This window comes from Phoenix dactylifera, unplaced genomic scaffold (assembly GCF_009389715.1).
Source record: "Phoenix dactylifera cultivar Barhee BC4 unplaced genomic scaffold, palm_55x_up_171113_PBpolish2nd_filt_p 000356F, whole genome shotgun sequence".
NCBI classification, from domain to species: Eukaryota; Viridiplantae; Streptophyta; class Magnoliopsida; order Arecales; family Arecaceae; genus Phoenix; species Phoenix dactylifera.
This window is the reverse complement of record NW_024067814.1, coordinates 208778-224985: the sequence shown is the minus strand read 5'-3', so window position 1 is coordinate 224985 and position 16208 is coordinate 208778. Positions and strand designations below refer to the sequence as shown.

At 41.8% G+C, this 16208-nt stretch overlaps 1 protein-coding gene across 4 annotated transcripts in view; it reads right to left on the bottom strand.

Annotated features, from left to right (window-relative positions):
- Nucleotides 1-4349: 4349 nt before the first annotated feature.
- The window catches only part of LOC103697526, a 46384-nt gene continuing 34525 nt past the window's right edge, over nucleotides 4350-16208 (bottom strand). For 3 of the 4 annotated variants that reach the window (XM_039118475.1, XM_039118474.1, XM_039118476.1), the window contains 4 exons: nucleotides 5329-5404; nucleotides 5111-5203; nucleotides 4903-5016; nucleotides 4350-4756 (listed from right to left, as the gene is read on the bottom strand). In XM_039118475.1, coding sequence (XP_038974403.1) covers nucleotides 4703-4756; nucleotides 4903-5016; nucleotides 5111-5203; nucleotides 5329-5404 — 337 coding nt within the window. In that variant the 3' untranslated portion in view covers nucleotides 4350-4702. Of the gene's footprint in view, nucleotides 4757-4902; nucleotides 5017-5110; nucleotides 5204-5328; nucleotides 5405-16208 lie in introns of those variants that run through there. The other variant, XM_039118477.1, reaches the window with a different exon arrangement.

The following is a 16208-nucleotide window of genomic DNA, read 5'->3' as shown; positions in this document are numbered from 1 at the left end:
GCGGTGTCGAAACTGGTTCCTCACAGATTACAAGTCGATAGGTCCAACGTATAATCTCCATTGGCGGGGCCAGAACAGAATAGAACAGATCATAGCCATGTTGAGAATGCATATATATATAAACAGATTACATAAATTGCCCAGTCATAGTTTACGGATTTCAGAGCATAATTTTCAAATGAAATTTAACATGCCAGACCCATTTTACTAAATACAAAACATATTTCAAAATTTAATCCACTAATAATTATTTTACCAAATAATTTAGAAAAATGCACTTTGAAGCTTTAAGTTACTTACCTCTTTTCGCTTAACTCCTACTTCAGATAGACGGATCAGATTCACCTATTTAAATTTAATTAATTTCTTGTTAATTTTTAGAGCTAAACAAAATCCAGAAATAATACTACTGGGCACGGCCCAACAGGGCCCAGAGTTGGTCCATAATGAACATGGCCCGATAGGGCCCACATCGGACACGGCCCAATGGGCCCGCATAGACCCGGCCCAATAGGGCCCCCCAAGGTTGGCCTCTAATTGGTTCATTTATGAAATAAAAATTCATTTCAGGGACCAATATCTAATTACATAGCACCATTTCGTAATAAAAATCGAGAAAAAGGACCAAATAAATATAGATGAGGACCTTTATGTAACAAATCTTTCTTATAGAGATCAAATACAAATTGCAGAAGGCTCTTTTATGAAATAATATACTGTGCAGGGCTTCACTGCAAAATTCTATTTATTGGCCAAATGGGTTCGGGTTTCGGATTTCGGGTCTGAATTGGGTTTCGGGTCTGAACTGAGTTTCGGATTTCGGATTTCGGATTCGGGTTACGGGTTTCGGATTTTTGGATTTCGGATTTGGACTGGGCCCAAGGTAGGCCCACAAGGGTACGGCCCAAATAGGGCCCAACTAAGGTGAACCGGGCCCAAGTGGGGCCCACGGTGAGCAGGGCCCAATGGGCCCATCGTACTGCTCACGGCCCACCGTGGACCTTCTTCCTCACCGAACTCCCCCCATGGGCAGGGGAGGTGGGAACCGGGGGAAGGGAGAGGGCCGACTGGGTGGCCGGAGGCCATCCCTTGGGCGACGGTCAGTGTTAAGTGCACATATGTGCACATTTTAGCACTATTTTGAATCTAATTTTCTAAAGTTCTCCTGCATATAACTCTTAAAAAGATGTATTTCTTTATTTTGGTTTTCTTATTGTAATTGAAGGTCCTTCCGACCCAAGCCTACCTAAAATCCGGGTTATTCCCTATCTTTCCACTGCATCATCACGATTCGTCCCTATTGTTATGGATAGAAGTTCATCTAAACCAATTGCGATCAGGCATATTTCAGCTATGGATCCCTTCTCTTTGCACCACTCTCACTTCATCACAAAAGAAAAGACCTTTTTAACCTCAAATCTAATGAATAATAACTGAAATTACTATTCATTCCTGAAGTTACTATTCATTACTGAAATTACTGTTCATATGAACAGTGTTCCGTGAAGAAACTGTTCATATGAACAGTGTTACGAGAAAATACCATTCATATGAACAGTGTTCCATGAAAACAATGTTTTTCTTCTTCCTCCCGCGCTCCCAGAATTTTTCCAACGTCCCAACCGTCCGCATCTCCTCCCTTTCCGAGTGATCTCCACGTCCTTGGCCCCACGATGCAACTGGATCTCTTCCGTGATCAACATTCCCAGCGATCCCGCAGCGCTCTTCAGCCTCCCGCGTCCATCCCGTGATGCATTTTAGCCCTTCAGCATCCCGTGGCCTAAAGAAGGAAATCTACGTCCTCCTCCGTGTTGCACCAGCAGCAAATCCTCCCCATCTCCTCTTCTTCCGGTCACAGCAGCGGATTAGCAGGGGATTTTCAGCATCCTCCACAATCGGCCGTTCACCATCCAGGCCACGTGCGCATCCTCTCTTCTTCCGCTCGACCCAATGCATTCACAGCAGCAAATCCTCCCGCGTTCCCAGCCATTAGCACCCCATTCCTCTTCTCCAATGCATCCCAAGTGTCCGTTCCAGCACCCTGCGCATCCAGCCATCCGTCTGCATCCTAGCTCCTTCCGGATCGGCGTCCGTCCGCACTCCCAGCGATTTTCTAAATCCCTGCACTGCGCCCCATCCATTGCATTTCCAGCCGATCGGCTCTTCCGCATCCATCTCCAGCGCGCTCTCAGGGGATCTATCAGGGGGAGAGTTGGGTATAAGAAGAGAGGCCCTCGGTAGGGAGGGGGAAGCTCCCATTTGAAAAAAAAGAAAACAAAGCTATGCTTTGTTTTGAAAGAAGGAAACAAAAGAAAATGAAGAGAGAGAGAGAGAGAGTTCCACCGTGAGAAAAAAAATGCAATTGTTTTCTTCTTTCCCTTTTTTTAATTTTATTTGTAGAAGAAAAGAAGCATTAGGCTTCCGATCTCCATTTTTACTTTTGTAATCATTTTTTTATGCAATTTATCAATTTTCCTTTATGCAGTCCGTGTTATAGGTTTTGTTTAATTTCTGCTTTTTATGCAATCCAACAATTTTCTTTTATGCAATCCGTGTCTAAGTTTTAATTTAATAGTTTGCAATTTATTTTATGCATTCTGGAATTCTTATTTTAATTGCAAAAACTCTCTTTCTTTTCTTTGTTTATTTTTTAGAAAAATAGCTCTGCTTGGTTAGTGATTAATCGAATATCCTCAATGATTTTTTTTTTAAAAAAATAAACCTTAATGGAGTTTCTATTCTCTATTTGTGTACTCCAATCGCCTTCCTATGGATCGACCTCTTACAACCACTATTCATCGAATAGAGGATGGTAAGAGTAAATATAAAAATATTTCTTTGTTGGTTAAGACTTTGACAACGACATCCTTTTTAAGTCATCCTTAGGTCTACAAGAAAGCCGACGAACAAATTTTGGTCAGCCGGCTGCAGTGGCGGCCGGCGGTTGCGGCGGTGACTGACGGGGAGGAAGAGACTGAGAGTGGTCTCGGTTTGGGGCCAAAACAAAGGGAGAAAAGCCATGCTTGATTCGACTAGATCGAAGAACCAAAAGGGCAGAGGGCTTACCGACGAGTGGCGGAGAGGCAGATCCTTGCTACGGTTGCTCGATTCGGTGGACAAGCGGCGGCGGTAGCAGTGCTCGGAACCAAGAGGATGGATCTCGGAACAGGGAAAGACCGCGACAAGAATCCGAACAGCGCTCGGTCGGAAAGACACGCTGGTCACTTGAGAGGTAAGAACAGAGGAAGGAGAGGGAGGAGAGGGAGGAGAGGAAGAAGAGGGAGCTCGGCGGTGATCTGGAGGAGGGGAAAGGGCTTTATAGCCCTAGGGCAATGGCTCTCTGCCGCGTGAATTATGGCGGTCGAGCGAAATCCGTGGCCGGATTGGCCGCGGATTAGCTGGAGGGGGGTGCCGCGAGATGCCTGCGACGCCCTCTCCCCGATTGCCCCCGGAGGAGTCGGAGAGGATTGCGTTTGCGATCCTCTATTCCGGCTCTTCCCAAAAAGAACGGGGCTGAAGTCAGTTGGGGCTGCCGACTTCAGCCCGTATCTCATACCCTCCCCGATTCAATGGATTCTGAACTTCTACATCCACAAAATCTCCAGTTATCAAAGAAGTGAATCATGCAGAGATAGTTGACATCTGAGCTCCCCTAGCTCCGCATCTGTTAACCCCCTGCTCCTCTTGGGAATGCAGCTTAGCAATGGCATAGTCGGCCTCCTCCACCTTCCTAAAGATGTTCCCTACCTCCTCCTGATCCCACCACCGCTTAGTTATCTCCAACTTGTGGGACACCTTGTACATAGCTTCTCCCTGCATTGGCACCCTCGAAGCCTCCCGAATAATTTCCTATGATATGGGGTATGATAGCCAGAACTTCTCGAATCTAAATCGACAATGATAAGGAGATGGGGAAGAGGTACTCACCATTATTGGGCAATTATCCGACGCGATACGAGAGATGGTTCACCTGGTGGTCCAGAAAGCTTTAAATATTTGCCGACACGATAAGAGGTACTCATTTTCTTGAATGTTTTGTAAAATATTTGCCGGAAGATGTAGAAATTATCATTACAAATGCATCAGTTATTCAGCGTGAGCTTATGGATCTTAGGAAGGACCGGTTTCATATCATTCTGTCACCATGCACAACAAATGAGGTTGGCGAGTTACAGGAGGTCGGTACTGTGAATTCTGTACCGTTTCTATGGTTTCCAACTATCCCTTTATGACCTTTCATGGGATCCCTTGGAACAATGGGTTTTGTCTGAGGAGATACGTTGTTTATGAAACAAGTTTAATTTGCCACTTTGATGTTAAAGAGTAGGTGGCTGTTTGCATATGACACCTAGAGAGTTACGGAGACATTTTTAAAGAGTGATGTCACTGAGAGTTGAGGATTTAGATGCTGAATAATCTTTTGCTGCAAAAGGACGAGGAGGAAAATTAACAATGTTATGAGAAATTGGGAAATTATCTGATTCCTGCAGCACACTAATCTCCAGATTAGCATTTCTGCAGCAAAGTTCAGAACAGACGGCTCTTACATGTAACAACTGGGAAACATAAATAATGAAGGCAATGTCACAAAAATTAGACAGGATTGTTTGAGTGGCGAAGTCTCTGCTCAAATGTGGAAGAAGATGATGAATTCATGTTGTGAAAACTTGGAGCTTGATGTTTCCAATTTAACATGTATTTCTCAGAAGTCAGTCTCTGATGCCCATCCTTTTTTCTCGAGTTCCGATCGCAATGCCTGGCTTGGTCAGCATGGAACATTTCACAATTAAATTCATGATATACGAAGGAGTCACATGAAAAGGGTATTAGGCTAACTGGCCTGGAGAGACCATTTCAACAAATAAATTTGCAAAACATTAGATGGTGTATCATAGAGTGCACCTTTATTCTCTTTCTATTGATATCAAAATCAAAGTTCCCCAAACGAGATGCAGATCGATATTCCACGACAGTTCTACTGCCTGGTGGGAACCAGAACTCGACATCATCTACGAACTACACGAAAGAATTCATGGTTAGATTCTACATTAAACAGCTTTCGAAAGAGTTTGTGTGAGTGTTAATTAGACAATGAGAGTGGAACATGCACCCCCATTATAGGGCTCTCATACTCGACCCGAACGTAGTCTTCTTTTTTCTCCACTACATGGGCACTGAAGTTATCAGGCTTGATTGATTCAACCTTGTAAACACAAACGAAGCAGCTGAATAAGAGGTTAAATGGATCCTTGGAAGCATTTTAATGTTCCCAGTCAAAGTAGATGCATATATGCACACTTATTTTCAAGTCTATGGAAGAGTTCCTACCACTTGAAGAAGCTCGGCCATTGCTTCATCTCTGCTTGTTGTCTTCTTCTTGCGTCCATCTTGAGGGTTGTAGTTCCTGGGAGATAAGTAGTATTTCAAGATGTAAATTTTTTAAAATGACCAACTCTTCCATTGTTTTACGCCTTATGTCGCTGTGGACCCATTAGAATATTAAACTCACTATCCCACCTAGGAAGTTCTAATTCCTCCGTTGTACCTATCTTTCACTGTATCATTTGGGATTCAACCAACCCCACTTACATACCTTCATCTTTTCCTATCTCTTTCTTGCCCATAAATTAGACTCAAGTTTGATGGCTCCACTATAATTTAGCAAAGAATTCTATCATTTAGCTGCCACGAAGATATATGGTCCAGCGATTAAATAATTCTGTTTAATGAATACTGTAAACATCTCCGGTTCCCCCTCCACTTTAAGATTTGTAAATGCTACATTTCCTGCTCACCTATATCAATGGAAGAGGCTATTATTGGCAGGGAATGGAAGGTACTAATAGGCTCCAATGTGGAGCCAATTAATCATAGCAATCAAGTGGACCTCCTTTGCTTGGATCTTAGTGACAAGTTGGTCGAGCAGCTTGCTCGATATAGTTCCATGACTCAGTCCAATGCGTGAACTCCAAGCATTAAAACAATCCAAAAGAAGCATTAGACTCAATATAGACCATTTTGGCCACCACGAGTAGGGCTGAACAGGATGTAGGAGCACCAATCTCCTAGAGGATTAAAATGGATCAAAATTCCATCATTTGGGCTTCGAAACAGACTGGTCAAACAAAAAAAAAAATTTCTCGAAAGATTTTGATTAGATATGCCTTCCAATTTAAGAAGAATTAGGTAGAGCAATAGAAGATAAAGTTGATGCAAGAGCTAAGATCTCCTTATTAGAGAATTTTAGCTTTTTTATATTTATTTTTACTAAGTATGTCTATTTATGGAAAGCTAGTCTATTTGAACTAGAAGAAGAATCTGACCCAAATTGTGCTAGGGTGGACCTCACCATTATATATAGAGGCTGTGTATCTTTCTTTTTTAATCGAAAGATAAAAATCAATAAAAAAAGGACCTAAACCCTATTTTTGCTAATTCTTTCATTTATTCTCTAAATTTCTTTTAAGAGATTTGAGTTGAGCGAGTTCAAGAAAATCTTTTTTTTCTTCGATCGGATCAAGTTAGCATTGAAGAAACCCGATAACTGGCTAGACTAGTTAGAAATATATTTTACTATATATAGATACACTAGTGTCCATGTTGCCCAGAGATGGTCACCCAAGAGGGGGGTGAATTGGGTGTTTTAAAACTTTTTGTCTAATTAAAAATAAAACACACAAATGTATGAACTAGAGTAAAGATAGAGGTATGAGAACAGTCAATCGCAAACACAAGGTTTTATAGTGGTTCGGAGCTTCCACTGCTCCTACATCCACTCCCCAAAGCACCTTTGGGAATTTTCACTATAATCCAAGATTACAGTCCGGTAGTTTTGTGAGTGCACTACCCAACTCGTTGTTTTACTCCGGGCTAACAACGAACCCTACAATCCCCCAATTTCACCTAGGCTTGGGATGCCTTTCCCTTGTTCCAAGTCCCTTGAGTGGAACAAGCACAATAATGAAAAGTTTTACAAGGATTTAAAAGCTCTTAATGAAGCGAATATAGAAATGAGAAATATTAAAACCCGGAAGAACCCTTTTGGCCGTTGGAAGCTTGGGGAATGATGGTTCTTCCGATGTGGATCGCGTTGGCTTGAATGTGAGCTTTGAATGCCAAGTGGGAGTGAGTGGTTGAGCACGAATCAGTTGGAAAAACTTGAATGCACTTGATTTCTCCTCTTGAAAGCTCTAACTCCCTTGAACCTCTTTTTCTTTCTTCTCTCTTGAATGATCTTGTGTTGGGTTGGTGAGAAGATATAGGAAGGCACTCAAGAGCTCCCTTTTATAGACCAAAAAGCAAATATAGCCGTTAGACACAAAGATATGGAAGTTTGAAATTCAAACAAACCTGAAAAAGTGTGTCAGTCGCGTCCCAGGCGCTCCGGAGACGTCTCCGCTTCAACGCGAGACGTCTCAGCTGTATAAACTTTCTTTTGACGTTGTTTGGGGTCGACTCTGTGCTTTACGGGGACGACTCCGCAGAAGGTCTCTTTGACTTCTTGTTTTTCTGTTTTTCTGAGAGAGTCGGCTCGGCACTTTACGGGGACGTCTCGGGATGTTTACGCTTTTTGCATGGGGACGACTCCGCTGCCTCGGGGACGACTCTGCTGGTTTATCTCTGAAAAATATGTCCTCTGGAATTCTCTGAGAGAGTCGACTCCGCACTCTCTGGGGACGACTCGGAAAGTCTGCTTTTTACTTGCGGGGACGACTCCGCTTCCTGTGGAGACGACTCGCGCGCATCCCTTGAAATCGGCCTTTCTGCCGCCTCTGAGAGAGTCGACTCCGCAGTGTCGGGAGTCGACTCCGACCCTGCGAGACGCCTCGCCAGGTGCCCGGGACGTCTCCAGACGTGCCAATTCTTCCTGTCTGTGCCAGAGACGTCTCTGAGACGACCCGGAGATGTCTCGGCTGTCCCTGATCTGTTTTCTTCAACTCAAAAATTCTTCAATAAATTCTTGAAAAATATGTGTTGACCCCCTAATGGATTTTGATGAATACAAAACACTAGAGTAAAATTCCATTATATCTTAACAATTCGATTGAGGAATTCATGTGTTTTACTTAGAAAATTGTTAAGAAATGTCTAGGCAAGTTCCCACAATTTTTATGAATTTATTGAAGAATATTTTGAGCTAAAGAAAAAGTTCAGGGACAGCCGAGACGTCTCCTGATAGTTTCAGAGACGTCTCTGGCACAAACAGGAAGAACTGGCACACTTGGAGTCGTCCCCGGCACCTGCCGAGTCGTCCCCGCGTTAGCGGAGTCGACTCTCTCAGAAGCGGAGTCGACTCTCTCAGTGGCGGCAGAAAGACGTTTCTCAAGGGATATGCGCGAGACGTCCCCGCTGTACGCGGAGTCGTCCCCGCAAGCAAAAAGGAGACTCCCCGAGACGTCCCCAAGATGGCGGAGACGGCTCTCTCAGGGTTTTCCAGAGAATGGTTTTTGCGGTGATAAGGAAGCGGAGTCGACTCTGAGATAGCGGAGTCGTCCCCACTCAAAAAGCACAGACAAGGCGAGACGTCCCCGTAAAGTGCCGAGTCGACCCCAGATAAAGTAAAAAGTAAAATCCTGTAGGTGAGACGTCTCTCGCTGTAGCGGAGACGTCCCCGGAGCGCCTGGGACGCGACTGACAGCTTTTCAGGTTTGATTTGAATTTCAAATCTTCTCTACTTTATCTCTAACGGCTATATTTGCTTTTTGGGCTATAAAAGGGAGGTCTTAAGTGCTTCTCAACAACTCTTAACCAACCCAAAGCAAAATCATTCAAGAGAGAAGTTTGAAAGAAAAGCTCAAGGGAGTGAGTGCATCCAAGGAAGGAAATCAAGTACTTTCAAGTCTCCCAAGTGATTTCAAGCTCAACCACTCTCGCGCGCTCGGGAATCAAAGCTCACACTCAACCCTACGCGGTCTACCTTGGAAGAATCAACATCTCCCACGCTTCCAACGGCAAAAAGATTCTTCCGGGTTTCATTGTTCATAAGTGCTATATTTGCTTTCTAGAGCTTTTATATTCTTTTGTACACTCTTTTATCGTGGTGCTTGTTCAAGTCAAGGGACTTGGAACAAGGGAAAGGCGTCCCAAGCCTAAGAGAAATTGGGGGTTTAGGGTTTGTTGTGAGCCCGGTGTAAAACAACGAGTTGGGTAGTGAACTCGCAAAACTACCGTACTGTAATCTTGGATTATAGTGGAAATACCCAAAGGCGCTTTGGGGAGTGGATGTAGGAGCAGTGAAGGCTCCGAACCACTATAAAACCGTGTGCTTGTGGTTGTCTTCTCTTATCCCTTTATCCTTGCTTTAGTTTATATATTTGTGTGTTTTAATCTTAAATTAGTCAAAAAGTTTTTTAAAACACCCAATTCACCCCCCTCTTGGGTGACCATCTTTGGGCAACAAGTGGTATCAGAGCAGGTGCTCTTATATTTCTTGAAAGACCTAACCGTCTTAGCCAAAGATCTAGATGGGAACACCCTTTAACAATGTTCCTGCCGAGGGGCAAGCAACCAATAGACCTCCACTCTTCAATGGGACAAATTATACCTATTGGAAGACTAGAATGAAAATCTTCATTCAAGCACAAGACTATGCCTTGTGGAGGGTTATAGTCAAGGGACCACAAGAACCATCACACATAGTTAATGGCATTCGAGTTCCCAAACCTGAAGAGGATTGGGATGAGAATGATGATAGGATGGCTCAACTCAATTCTAGAGCCATGAACTCATTATTTTGTTCTTTAGATGCAAATGAGTTTAATAGAGTCTCCACATGTAGTTCCGCTAAGGAAATATGGAATAAGCTTGAAGTTACCCACGAGGGTACAAATCAAGTCAAGGAGTCCAAAGTGAACATTCTAGTTCACAAATATGAGTTGTTTAAGATGGAACCCAATGAAACCATCACATGCATGTTTACACGCTTTACGGATATAATTAATGGTTTAAAAAGCTTGGGTAAATCCTACACTAACCCGGAACTTGTGAGTAAAATTCTCAGGTCTTTGCCAAAAGCATGGGAAGCAAAGGTCACGGCGATCGTAGAAGCCAAAGACCTCAACACCTTGGGGCTAGAGCAACTCTTGGGCTCATTGATGACGCATGAGCTCACGATGAAGCAACATAAAGAAGAGTTGCCGAAGAAAAAGACAATCGCACTCAAGGCTACCTCAAGTGTGTGTGAAGAAGAGAGCAGTGGGAGTGAAGAAGAAAGCCAAGATGAGGACTTGGGGTTGATAGTTAGGAAGTTTAAGAAATTCATGAGAAGGAAGAAACCCTTCCCAAGAAAGAAATTTGGAGGTAGAAATGATTGGGAAAAAGAAAAGGAAAAAGAAAGAGATCCAATCATATGCTATGATTGCAAGAGACCGGGACACATTCGTTCCGAATGCCCTCAACAAAACAAGTATTTTGGAAAGAAGAAGAAGAAGGCATTGAAGGCAACATGGGATGATAGTGACACATCATCCTCCGAGGAAGAGAAGGAAGAGACCGCCAATTTATGCTTCATGGCGTTCGAGGACGACGAGGTATGTCAAAACCCAACCATAAATTTTACTTTAGAAGAATTGTATGAAGCTTTTCAAGAACTTATGGGTGATTATAGTATGTTAGGAGCAAAAAATAAAGAATTAAAAGCCTCCAATCAAAAACTAAAGGAAGACATTGAAAACCTATTAATTGAAAAGGAGAGCGTTAAAAATATTAATACTACTAACCTAGAAATTAAGAATTCAAAACTTAGTATTGAAAATGAAAAGGGAAAAACAGTAATTAAGGAATTAAATCTAAAATTAAAATCCCTATTCGATATTAATACCTCACTTGCACAAAATGTTGAATCTCTTAAAAAAGATAAGGAAGAACTAGTCAAAGAAAATTTGAATCTTAAGAATGAGGTACATAAGTACAAACCAATTGTTGAAAAATTCACACAAAGTTCTGAAAAATTAAATCTCATTCTTTCAAATCAAAGAGCCGTTTTTAATAAAGCCGGATTAGGTTATAAAACTAATAAACAACAAAAGTATCTAAAGAATTTCTTTGTAAAAGCGAAAGATGTAAAAACTGAAAAACCTACATGCTTTCATTGTGGAAAGACTGGACATAAAGTCTACTCTTGTATTCAAAGAAAAATCCAAACTAACAAGAGTACATTTGTGAAAGCCAAAAACATAACTAAAGTATGGGTGCCTAAGGGAACCAACCACACTAACCACGAAGGACCCAAGAAAACTTGGGTACCTAAGAGCTTCACATGATCATTTTGCAGGTATGCCTTGCAGCCGAAAATAAAAAGAGAATGTGGTATCTTGATAGCGGTTGCTCAAGGCATATGACCGGTGACAAGAGTCTCTTCGTCACCTTGGAATCAAAAGAAGGAGGAGTAGTCACATTTGGAGACAATGCTAAAGGCCGAATCATTGGTGTCGGTAAAATCTCCATATCATCCTCCTCATTTATTGATAATGTATTGTTAGTTAATGGACTGAAACATAATTTATTAAGTATAAGTCAATTTTGTGACAAGGGCTTTAAAGTATCATTTGAATCGTCACTATGCATAATTAGTAGTCCAATTGATAATGAGATCATACTCACAGGACATAGGCATGGAAATGTTTACATGGTAGATCTTGATGATCTCACCATGAAGGATGGCCAATGTCTTGTAGCCATGAATCCTAAAGTCAATGAGACTAGTTGGTTATGGCATCGTAGGTTAGGGCATGCTAGCATGGATTTAATTTCTAAATTGATTACAAAGGATCTAGTCAAAGGACTACCGAAAATAGACTTTGAAAAGAATAAAATTTGTGCGGCATGTCAATTAGGAAAACAAACAAGAAGTTCTTTTAAGTCTAAGAACATAGTCTCAACGTCAAAACCCTTAGAACTAATTCACATGGATTTGTTTGGACCCACTAGAACTGCTAGTCTAGGGGGTAAGAAATTTGGTCTTGTCATTGTTGATGATTTTTCACGTTTTACATGGGTTTCATTCCTTGCACACAAAGATGAGTCCTTTCCCGCTTTTATCAAGTTTCATAATAAAGTTTCAAATGAACTCAATCTTAAGCTAAAAGCAATTAGGAGTGATCATGGTACCGAGTTTGAAAATCAACACTTTGAAAAGTTTTGTGACGAAAATGGTATCAATCACAATTTCTCGGCACCTAGGACACCCCAACAAAATGGGGTGGTAGAAAGGAAGAATCGCACACTCGCAGATATGGCTCGTACCATGTTGTGCGAATCGGATCTACCAAAGTACTTTTGGGCTGAAGCAATAAGTACCTCATGTTATATCTTAAATCGTGCTTTAGTTAGATCTATCTTAAAGAAAACACCATATGAATTGATAAAAGGCAAAAAACCAAATATAAGTTATTTTCATGTTTTTGGTTGTCGATGTTTTATTTTGAACAATGGAAAGGACAATCTCAGTAAATTTAGTGCCAAATCAGATGAGGGGATCTTCTTAGGTTATTCCTCATCTAGTAGAGCATACAGGGTCTTCAACAAGAGAACTCTCGTTGTTGAAGAATCCATTCATGTTGTTTTTGATGAAACTAATGGAGATTCTTCTAGAAAAGAAGAAGATGTTGATGCAGGTATACTTGAAGACCGAATCAAGGAATTCTCCATACAAGACAAACAACATGAGGATGAGGTTAAGGAAGATACAAATCAGCAAGATGAAGAAGATCAACCTCCATCAAACAATCAAGATCTTCCTAAAGAATGGAGGTATGCACATGGTCATCCAAAGGATCTAATCCTTGGTGATCCTTCACAAGGTATAAGAACTAGATCTTCTCTAAGAAACACTAGTAATTATCTTGCTTTCGTTTCACAAATAGAGCCTAAATCACTAGAAGAAGCTGAAAAAGATGATAATTGGATGAACGCTATGCAAGAGGAATTAAACCAATTTGAAAGAAATGAAGTTTGGACTCTAATGAAAAGACCCCCAAATGTTTCAATTATAGGCACCAAGTGGGTGTATAGAAATAAACTAGATGAAGATGGAATAGTAATAAGAAACAAAGCTAGGCTAGTGGCCAAAGGATATAATCAGGAGGAAGGAATAGATTTTGATGAAACTTTTGCTCCTGTTGCTAGATTAGAAGCTATTAGATTACTTTTGGCATATGCATGCTTCATGGACTTTAAACTCTATCAAATGGATGTAAAAAGTGCATTTCTAAATGGTTATATAATGGAGGAAGTTTATGTAGGACAACCTCCAGGTTTTGAAAATCACTTACATCCAGATTATGTGTATAAATTGCATAAAGCATTGTATGGACTTAAGCAAGCTCCTAGGGCATGGTATGAAAGATTAAGTAATTTCCTAATTGAAAACAAATTTAAGAGAGGAAATGTAGACAAAACCCTCTTTATTAAAAGAAAAGGAAATGACTTATTGCTTGTACAAATTTATGTGGATGATATAATTTTTGGTGCTACTAATGATAGTCTTTGTCAAGAGTTTGCCAAGCTTATGCAGGGAGAATTTGAAATGAGCATGATGGGTGAGCTCAACTTCTTCCTTGGGCTGCAAATAAAACAATCAGAGGAAGGCATATTCATCAGTCAGTCCAAGTATATCAAAGAAATGTTGGAGAAATTCAAGATGAAGGATGCAAAAGAAATCAGCACACCCATGGGCTCAAGTTGCAAGCTTGATAAGGATGAAAAAGGTAAAAGTATAGACTGCAAATTGTACAGAGGTATGATAGGCTCTTTACTTTACCTTACTGCTAGTAGACCAGATATATTATTCAGTGTTTGTATGTGTGCTAGATACCAAGCATGTCCTAAGGAATCACACTTGCAAGCTGTTAAAAGAATATTTAGATATCTAGTAGGGACATCTAATGTAGGCTTATGGTACTCTAAACAGTCTGACATAAACTTAATTGCTTATTCCGATGCTGATTTTGCCGGGTGCAAACTCGACAGAAAAAGCACAAGTGGGACATGTCAATTCTTGGGTGCCAATTTGGTTTCTTGGTTTAGCAAAAAACAAAATTCAGTTGCCTTGTCCACAGCTGAAGCTGAGTACATTGCAGCTGGAAGCTGTTGTGCCCAAGTTCTTTGGATTAAGCAACAGCTTGAAGACTTCGGTATTAAAATGGACAATATACCAATTAAGTGTGACAATACAAGTGCAATCAACTTAACAAAAAATCCTGTTCAACACTCTAAGTCAAAGCATATAGAGATTAGGCATCATTTTATTAGGGATCATGTGATGAAAAATGATGTGATGATTGAATATGTATGTACTGAAAATCAATTAGCTGATATCTTTACAAAGCCCCTTTGTAAAGATAGATTCAATTTCTTAAGGAATGCGTTGAGCTTGTATGATCCTAGCAAATGAAGTGAACTTGTATTGCTTTACTTTGCTACTCGAACTAGTAACCCACCTCAAGGCAAACATATGTGAAAACATGAATTCATCTAAACTAAATGACGAACTGTTTGACTTTCCGGAGGATGGTTACCCTCCCTTGGACTCTTCATAGAGATATTTTCAGAGCCTATAACATGGGTATTCGAAATTTGGTCAAACATTCCTCATTTCAATCTTAATAATCTAAAAGTCATTATCAAATCATTATAGGATGTATTATTAAGGGGGAGGATCACAAACAAATTCACTCTGTGTCTATCAAAAGAAATCACGATTGATTAGGGTGATTAAACAAAAATCTGGAACTGCAGTCTGAAATTCTTTGTGCCGGAGACGTCTCTGGCAAGTCGCAGAGACGTCCCCCCAGGGGGAGACGTCTCGCCTTAGTGGCGGAGACGTCTCGGGGACCGAATGAGGGCTTTTTAAATAGGTCGAAATCGCTCGAGCCGACTCGAGCTTTCTCCCTCATTCCCGACCAAAACGGAAAGCCCTAGCCTCCACTTGCTCTCCACTTCAAAACCTAGCTTCCATTTGCCCTAAATCGCAAACCCTAGCATCCATGGCACCAAAGAAAGCTAGGACAACCCGTGGGAGGCGACCTAGAGTAGCGGGCGACGGCGAGGAACGGCGGGAAGAACCCTCCGCGCCTTCTCCTCCGGTTGCTCCGCCGACCACGACGATTTCCTGTGCAAATCGCACAGTCACGACTGGCAGGCACATCGATTTTTCCTTTCTAGATCATGAGGGGTTCTCTATTGGAGAGAGACTCCGAGCCCAAGGGTGGGAGCACCTTTGCACCCTCAAAATCTCGACCTACCCCGGCCTTGTTAGAGAAATGTTTAGTGATATGGCCTTAGGGGACTTAGGGTACACTGCATATGTCCGAGGGACATTGGTAGAAATTAATGAGGATGTCCTATCCACTGTCCTACAAATTCCTAAGGACGGTGAGGCACCGACCTCACATCCCCAAAGGGAAATAGCCCTAAACTTGATTCTAGGAAGAGAGGACTGCGGCCCTCTTGATGTTGTCTACTCCCAGGACCTAAATGCAGAAATGAGACTTCTTTTAAGCATTGTCAATCGGGTCCTATTCCCCAAAACCGGTCGCTTCGATTTTGTTTCGGAGCGTGATTTAGTCATAATGCACCATATCCTACTAGGGATCCCCCTAAACCTCCCTAGACTCATGCTAAATTACATTGCCCAATGTCATAGGTATTCTAGGTTTAGTATACCCTATGGCATGATCTTTACCTTAATATTTAAACACTTCAAGGTTCCCATTCCACCAAATGAACCTGCAAAGGCCCTAAGAAACACCGATTATTACAATGAGGGCTCAATGAGAAGAATGGAATTTCACAAGATAGATGGGTCGTGGGTCAAGGTTCCAAAAAGAAAAGCACAAACCATAGAGCCTGAAATCCCACATCATGAGCCTGACCATCACTCTCCTCCACCTAGCCACATGGACATCCCTGATATTCCCTCCAGCTCAGCTGGACCTTCCACATCCATGCCACAACCTCCTCCAGTCAGTGGGACCTTTAGCCATCCTTCCTATCAGAGGAGCAGATGCACACTTTAGCATCTGTTATTTGTCAGCAGATGAGGGAGGAGATGAGATCCATGATGACTGCAGAGCTGGCCCCCATCAGACAAGAGCTGAAGGAAATTAGAGCTCAAATTGAAGCCACAGAGCAGCAAATAGTTGGGGTAGGTGCCACCCAAACATTCAGATCGATAGAGCTCAAAGACAGCTTGAAGGCCATTTCCGAGA